This window comes from Sorex fumeus, unplaced genomic scaffold (assembly GCF_029834395.1).
Source record: "Sorex fumeus unplaced genomic scaffold, SorFum_2.1 ptg000048l, whole genome shotgun sequence".
Classification (NCBI taxonomy): Eukaryota; Metazoa; Chordata; class Mammalia; order Eulipotyphla; family Soricidae; genus Sorex; species Sorex fumeus.
This window is the reverse complement of record NW_026606105.1, coordinates 6,114,198-6,122,213: the sequence shown is the minus strand read 5'-3', so window position 1 is coordinate 6,122,213 and position 8,016 is coordinate 6,114,198. Positions and strand designations below refer to the sequence as shown.

Here is an 8,016-nt window from a genome sequence, read left to right as displayed (position 1 = left end):
AATGTTTATAATTTTATTTGGAAAGGGGCCTGTGTGTGAAATGAGAATTTATTAAAAATGCCCTAACTAGCAACATGTGGGAGGTTGACTATAATCCAAGGCTCCTGCATTGTCCCAATCACAAGTATTTTCTCTCTCTCTCTCTCTCTCTCTCTCTCTCTCTCTCTCTCTCTCTCTCTCTCTCTCTCTCTCTCTCCTCCTTCTCCTCCTCCTCAGAGGCCAAAGGACCACACTCATTTGGCCCTCTTCTCACAGATCCATCGGCGTTTGGTGTCACAGGAGGCGGCATCATATGTATTTGTTAAACCTATGATCACACAGTTGAAATTCGGGTTCATATTGGAGACTCTAAATGAGAAAAGAGAGTATGTGTGGGTAAGGTCCATGGTGTCTCTCTTGCCTTTGACTTGCTCCCAACTGTTCTCCTCTGTTCCTCAACATATCTCTCCTTCCACCCTCTTCTCCCTCCCAATCTAGCTCTCCTTTCCTCTCCTCTCCTCTCCTCTCCTCTCCTCTCCTCTCCTCTCCTCTCCTCTCCTCTCCTCTCCTCTCCTCTCCTCTCCTCTCCTCCCCCTTCCCTCCTCTCCCCTCCTCCCCTCTCCTCCCCTCCCCTCCCCTCCCCTCCCCTCCCCTCTCCTCTCCTCTCTTCTCCTCTCCTCTCCTCTCCTCTCCTCTCCTCTCCTCTCCTCTCCTCTCCTCTCCTCTCCTCTCCTCTCCTCTCCTCTCCTCTCCTCTCCTCTCCTCTCCTCTCCTCTCCTCTCCCCTCCTCTCCCCTCCTCCCCTCTCCTCCCCTCCCCTCCCCTCCCCTTTCCTCCCCTCCCCTCCCCTCCCCTCTCCTCTCCTCTCCTCTCCTCTCCTCTCCTCTCCTCTCCTCTCCTCTCCTCTCCTCTCCTCTCCTCTCCTCTCCTCTCCTCTCCTCCTGTCCCATAATCAAGCTCTTCTCTCTGTTTAGACATATTTGATATTTTTCACGGCAAAATATTTACAAAAAAATGTTTCTCTGGTATCAGGTGGATTGGAAGAAAGGAGAGAATAGAAGACAGAGCCAAACCCCAGTCTTTATGCTATTTCAGAACAAGCCCACTGGACCTCAGTCGGGTCTTTGGAGGCAAATCAAGATTCCCCCATATATGCAGGATATTAACATACTCGCCCTTGAATATGGAATTGTTGATCCAACGCCACTGATTCTCTGCATGCTGGTATAGTAATCCAATAAAATAGCGCTCATCACCAGCAATGTTCTGAAGATACATCTAGAAATTTAAAAGCAAATCAGTTACATGAAGAGTTTTTGTGCTGCTATCTGCCCTGTGCAATTGATAATCCTTATTGGTCCTATGGCTGTATATGATGCTGGGAAGAAGACTGGGAAGGGGTTCTGAGGATGGCTACTGCTGATTCTCACCATAAACCCAAGAGAAATTATTCTCAATGTACACAAAGCACCCAGGTCACCTAAAAGTTTTGTGAAAAATGTACACCAAATTTACTAGCAATTCCTGGAATTGTGATTTGGTGTATTTGTATAGGTGTCCAAACATTTTCATTTCTAACAAAATCCAAGCTGATTTTGATATTGCTTTATAAATGAAGAGACCGTACTGAAAATGAAGAGAAGAGGTACTGAACTTTTCAAAAAAGGATGATTTAGGATATTTTTTTACTCCAAGGGTTGTTTCTATTTCCAGTAAATCAAGGAAATTACTCAAGTCCATGGTAAGGTAAAATAGAAATTTAAAGGTGTATTACCAGAGGCTAGAGAGATAGTATAATGGTTACTTGTTTTGCTGTGCATGTGGCCTACCCTGGTTTTATTCCCAACAGCACATATGGTCCCTTGGGTACCAGCAGGAGTGATCTCTAAGGACAGACCCAGGAGTAACTTCTAAACACTATTAGGTAAATGTGGTCCTACATAAACGAACAAAATGCATGGTGCTACATCAGATAATTCCATAAGAAATATTAGTGCTAAGTAGTTGTAAGACAGACACTAATCAAATACATCTTAGTTTCTACATGAAAAACATCACTGAACACTGGAAAGTTTGGGGGTCCCTGCACTTTGTTTTGGACTCATGTACCAGGGATTTTCTATGCTCACTTGGATAAATATCCTTTCCAGCCCATGGCATTGCTTTTATTCCTCCTTTCCCAATGTTCCCTTTCTTTGAAATACTGGATTTTATTTTGTTTAGAAATTAATCACCAAATGTACTCAATTAATTTTCTTTGGGTTCACAAGAAGGAAGTGACTGATTTGCATGCACAGAGTGTTTTCTAAAGATGATAGGTAAGATCGTGGCGAGAGATAAAGTTTAGGAGATAGTTGTTCATTAGATTAATGTAGGAGAGGGCATGAGTCAGAATTGGGCTTCTAAGAAGGAGTACAGGATCCCAGGTAGACCATAGAGCCATCTGGGACATTGGAAGAGCTGCAGTTTTTCAGTCTTGGTGGAGAGGGAGAGGGCAGGTGGATTGGAAATAAGATAGAAGAGAAAGCAGAGGCCTTACTACATACACCTCGTGTGTCACTTGAGACAATCTGGACTTTCCCTCACTTTTATATAGAAACAGCACAGTTCAGAGGTCTACCAATGACATGTCAGTTTGGGAATGGATAAGAAAGGGTAAAACCTCTGGCAAGGAGTGTTAGAATAATTCTGAAGAAATCCAGATGAGAGATATCAGTGGGAATAGAAAGGAAAGAGCTTGGCTAGCGAATAATTTGGATAAACAAGTGAATCTCCCAAACTCACCACTGTTCCCTCTTGGGTGACATAACTATTCTTTGGGATGACATAACTATTCTTGGAATGCAAGGGGGGGTAGTGAAACCACAGTAGTAAGGAAAAATCAGGGACTTAGTTTTGAACACGGGAAGTTTTTGATGCTTCGGTAACACCAGAGGGGGATTTGATAAATCTTCTAGATGAGAAAGCTAAGCTGAAAATATAGATTCAGGTGCCAGAAGCAAGTCATTGAAGTGATGAGATTATCTTTTGATGGAGATGTGTGATTCGCATTTAAATATTAGGTGGAAAATGCCAAGGATGGCCTTGAGCTATCAGAAAACTTAAGAGTAGGGTCCTTAAGGTTGTAAACTTCACATTCCACTGTTCTTTCATCTCTTCTTTTGCCTTTTCTCTCCCTGCCTTGTTTTTGGTTTCTACTTAAGCATTTTTCTCTTCCTACCTGGAGCCTTAGTCCACGTGTGTCTTTAGCATCCTGGTGCCTACACTTTGTTCATGACCAAGATTCAGAGAAGCCCATTTCCCAATTCTAGATCTAGGAGGACTTTATTTTAGAGGGAAGTTTAAAGAGAGGTACAAGTAAGAATGCTATAGATAGCACAATGTGCCATACACAGCAAAAGTTTAGGATTTAAAGGAGGGACAGGTATACATTGATCAGAGTGTGAGTTTAGAGTTAGAGAAGTTTAAGTCCAATTCAAGGTTCTTTCAGGTTCTTTCAAGCAGTCTGACTTTGGTCCAGTTTTTTTCTGGGCTCTAGTAATATCTTCCTAGATAAAATATGAAAATGCCTGCTCAATTATCACAAGGATGAAATGAAGTAATAAAGTTCTTTTTTTGCATAGTGTTAGCTTTATTATAATCATTGCATACTATAGTCTCTTTTCTATGAATTGTTTCTTTTTTTAATATAACTAATTTGTTAATGTGGTTTTTTTTTTTTTGATACTGCACTGCCAGTTGTAAACTCAGAGATCACTTCTGGTGGGTTAAATGTACCATATAGAGTATCAGAGATTAAACCTGAGTTGGCTGTGTGCAAGGCAAATGCCCTACCTGCAGTACTATCTCTCTGGCATAATTTGTTAATTTGCATCTTCCTTATTAGTAGTCAGACTGGGATGACTATTGATAGCCCATAGTGGAGTATTCTATAGTTTTGTTTGTTTGTTTGTTTGCTTATTTTTTGGTTTGGTGACCATATTCATGACACTCAGGGTTACTCTTGGCTCTGTGCTTAGGAATCACTCCTAACGATGCTTGGGGGACAAAATGTGGTGCTAGGGATTGAGTTGGGTTCACCACATACAATGCAAGCACCTTAACTGCAGTGCTATCTCTCTAGACCTTCCAAAGGTTCTCAAGACATCTTTTATAAACATTGACTCATTGGATCCATCCTGTGGGTTTTTTAAAAAAATTTTTCCATCCCTGTGTTTTAAATGTCCTGGTCAACCCTAGACTAACCAATCCATGAATGAGAACTTAGAGTGTGATTTCTTTCGTTCAAATGGATTGGAGGCATAACCCTAAATTTCTGTACAGGGTCACCTAATCCTAGATTCAGAACAAGGGGCTTGAGCACTCAGACAATTCCTCTGCATTTCCCACCCTACCTCCCCTTGCTCCAAGTGCTCCACCAGTACAGTTGCCCTATGATCCCTGCAAGGAGGCTGGCGTGGGGTCCACTCTGTTCCTGTCCCATCCCACTCTCTCACCAGTTTGTTTGGTGTATTGACAATGGCCAGAGTTGATTCTTGTGCTTCGCAAAACTCTCTGCTCTTATTCCAAGTTAACTCAAAGGAAGACAGGAAGAAACATGATCCTTGATAAAAATCCCAACCTCTGGGACAGGCTAAAGATATCCAAGAGAAAATAGAGAAATATGTTAGTGGTTTGGGGGTGTGGATATTGAAACTAGTGAGATGTGGATTTCTTTGTAAACAGTGGTATTGATACAAATCATCCTTTTTCTGGGAAGAAGTTTTACCCAAACTCATCTCAGTTTTTCTGTATAAACCATGAAACGAAGGAATTAAGACATTTTCAGGCCTCTTTCAACAAAAATATTTCAGAGGGGAAGAGGCAATGAGAAAGAATTTTTTTTTTACAAATACAGTATACTAGGTTTGTGGGCAGTGGGGAGGAGGCTATAACCATGTGATATACCTGTTCCAGAGCTCTCTGTAGGCATGACGCTGGTGTTGCTGGTCCCAAAAATCTCTGTGACTGAAATGAAAAGAAAACCTGATGGTAGCTTCATGAAACATGCAGGACCCCAACACTAGAGCAACATTTGGAGCCTGGGGCAGGTCCCTTAGAAATAACATGGCAAGGGTTCTTAGTCATTTTGTGCCAGAATTTCCCAGCTATTTTGTTTCTCCGAGTCTTCCATCCAATTAGTATCATCATTTGTCTCTAGTATCATTTGAATGCTCCACACCCCAATCCTGTATCTTGTTTTGTGTTTTTCTTTGGTGTGGCAATTGATATGAAGTGCCCAGGTCCAGAAGGGGAAAAAAGAAGAGTAATGGATGAACTCAAACCTCAGGATCCTTTATTACTAATTCCTTTGACAGAGTGATCCCCAAAGATCAGCTTGGACTTGGTCCCCTCCCATCCACACATCTTCCCCTGCCCTATTTCTATTGCTCACATTCTGTATGCCAACTTGGACTCTGGACAGGAAACCTTTGGATTCTTATCAACGCGTGATTAAGTCTAACTGAAGCGAGTGCCAGCATCAGAGACAACTGGAAACCAATGCAGAACTCTCTTGGGAGTATTCTGGGCAAACAAGAGCACCTATTTATTTAAAAAGAAACCAGGGAAGTGAAAGACCTCCAAGAGTCCACGTTTCTTGTGAGAACACCAACTTATCAGAGAAGAAGCTGAAGTGACTTCAGAGGTACTTTTAATTGCTCTGCAGGCCCAATTATTTGTTCATCATGGTTGAGGACTACTCTAGCACACACAGACACTAAGTTAATTATTAAACATGTTAACAAACTCATACAAGGGGGCTTTCAGTCCTTAGATTAAAGACTACTTGTAACAGATAATGAAATGCTTTTGTTATGAACTCCATGACATGCCACAGGCATTTTCTCTGTGTAGCTCACCATACTAGGAACCCCTGAAGGATAAAAAGATGAATAAGACATTCTCTTTCTCCTGAAAGTGTATATAGTGTTAGGTGTCCTATGAGGCAGTGAGAGGGAAGCCCCAGAGAAGGCTTCAAGAGGTCGTCTAATAGGAAGAACCAAGCCCACTCACCTCTCAACCCTCCTAACTTCTTGCTTCAGCCTGGTGCTTCATCAGTGATAATTGAATCCTACTCCTACTACTATTCTTTTATGGCCTATCAAACAGGGTTTGGCACATAAAGAGAGCAATCTTTTATTCTTGTATGGGATAGATGCAGATTTCTTTCTAACAATTCCTTTAGGTGTAAAACATGTTAGTTTATAAAGTACTTTCACATCACATGGCAATCAATGATCTACATTCCCTGAAAGAAAATGAAAGATAGAAATTTCACCCAGACTTTCCCTCTTAGTTTTCCATGTATAAAAGGAAAGGGATTGATTAAAAGACCTCCCTTCCACCCCAGACGTACCCATTTCTCTATTTTCCACTGTGTAAGTTTAAGGCATACAATGTGATAATTTCATATACTGTAAAATGATTACAAAAACAGGGTCAGTTAACACCTCCTTTACTTCATGGAATTAACATTATCTGTGTGCATGATAATAACATTGAAGATTCACTCTTTTTACAACTTTCAAGATTAGAGTATTGGAAACTATAGTTAACAGCTGCACATTAAGATCTCATAACGCACTCATCTACTCTGTACAATTAGCAGTTCTGCATAGATGCTTCATGCCAAAGAATTTCTTGGAAAAGTCACCCTTAAGAAAGGCCTGTCAGGATTGGGCACATTGGAACTGGAAAGGAAACATTTGCCATGCATGTTACCTGTTCCATAGCTTCCTGTGGGGGTGAAGTTGACGTCACCTTCACCAAAAATCTGTGGAACTGTAAAGAAAATCAACTGTTGGCTCACCCTCTACCTTAGCAGCAGGCTGAGTCTAATCATCATCACACAGGAGCTTGGAGGCTCTGGGTGCATTCCTGTGGAATAGCCAGCCCAGCTCAGCAGAGTTGTGTATGAGTTTTCTTTGAGGAGTGAATTCACTCTTTGGATATTCTTCCCATTCTCTTACTTGTCAGGAATTGCACTTTCAGACTGAGTAGAAAGAAAGACTCCTGTCACCCACAGGCTGCCTCCTCAACACATTTCCTTCCTCCTTTACTTTCCATTCTGGCTTCTGGGTGTGGGGAAGATTTCACTCACTGATTCCATTTTGCTGCAACTTCTGTAAGTCTTTTGTGAAGCAATCTGTCTCTGTCTCTGTCTCTCTGTCTCTCTCTCTCTCAGAAGCATTTAGGTGTCTAAGTTTCTGTGGACACAGAAGGAAGTTTCTCCCTCATAAAAATCTCATCATCTTAAAATATAGCTCAGACCACAGCTTATCATTGGGGGATCTGAGCTGTATTTTTAAATGCTAACAATAATAACAGGCACTGCTGAGCGCTTCAGTTCAGATTATTGAACTAACACTCATGTGGCCCCAAACCTGTTTGGGGCTCTCTCCATTAGATTTTGGTCAGTTTTTCATCTGCAAGGTAGACTAAGGAACCTGTGTCGACTAAGGAACTCGGGTCACTGTGTGTATCAGGGAGTGAGAAGCATATGGTCAAGTTTTCAAGTGGAAAGACATGGCCTCTCAACCCTTGCGGTCTCAATGAACAAGACAAAATGGGCTTGCGAGAAGAGGTTGTACAAATACTCACAATAAAGCAGGAAAAAGGTCATCCCGACAACCTTAAGCGCCACTACAATAAGCCCCGAGATTATCAAGTGCCAGTTCATGATGGAGGAGATGAAGGCTGAGGGGATTAGAGAACAGCACAGTGGTCAGAATCCAGAACTCCTCTTCTTTCTAGCAGAACACGGGTCAGTATTTTTCTCAGAGCACTGGGGGTTACTTGGAGTAGATATGTCTTGAGCAGTATACATTGGAGTGGTACATCTTGAGTAGATATTAGAAGGAGCCTATGACCAAGCAGATAGGACAGCTCTGTTGAATAAGAATGTAGTGTTAGGTCACAAGCCTGGCTGGGCCATGTGCTGCCTGGTGAGGCCAGTGGGTGTCTCCCGCAGGGGCCTGGGGCTGGCCTCTGTCCTTGC

The 8,016-nt window shown here is 42.1% G+C and overlaps 1 protein-coding gene across 2 annotated transcripts; it reads right to left on the bottom strand.

Annotated features, from left to right (window-relative positions):
• Nucleotides 1–216: 216 nt before the first annotated feature.
• On the bottom strand, nucleotides 217–7,699 carry CLEC5A (C-type lectin domain containing 5A). 2 transcript variants are annotated; one of them, XM_056124073.1, is made up of 6 exons: nucleotides 7,620–7,699; nucleotides 6,741–6,800; nucleotides 4,926–4,985; nucleotides 4,475–4,611; nucleotides 1,150–1,256; nucleotides 217–348 (listed from the first exon to the last, which is right to left on the bottom strand). In XM_056124073.1, the coding sequence occupies exons 1-6, from the start codon at nucleotides 7,696–7,698 to the stop codon at nucleotides 234–236; spliced, it is 558 nt and encodes a 185-aa protein (XP_055980048.1). In that variant the 5' UTR covers nucleotide 7,699; the 3' UTR covers nucleotides 217–233. The 2 variants fall into 2 exon arrangements, with proteins under 2 accessions (XP_055980048.1, XP_055980049.1); XM_056124074.1 differs by lacking the exon at nucleotides 4,926–4,985.
• Between the last annotated feature and the right edge of the window lie 317 nt (nucleotides 7,700–8,016).

Coding starts and splice junctions, on each gene's coding strand:
- CLEC5A (XM_056124073.1), bottom strand. CDS start 7,698: ATGAACTGGCACTTGATAATCTCGGGGCTTATTGTAGTGGCGCTTAAG. Junction 4,986..6,740: donor CACAGGAAGCTATGGAACAG/GTAACATGCATG, acceptor TTTTCATTTCAG/TCACAGAGATTTTTGGGACC. Junction 4,612..4,925: donor TACAGAGAGCTCTGGAACAG/GTATATCACATG, acceptor GGATATCTTTAG/CCTGTCCCAGAGGTTGGGAT.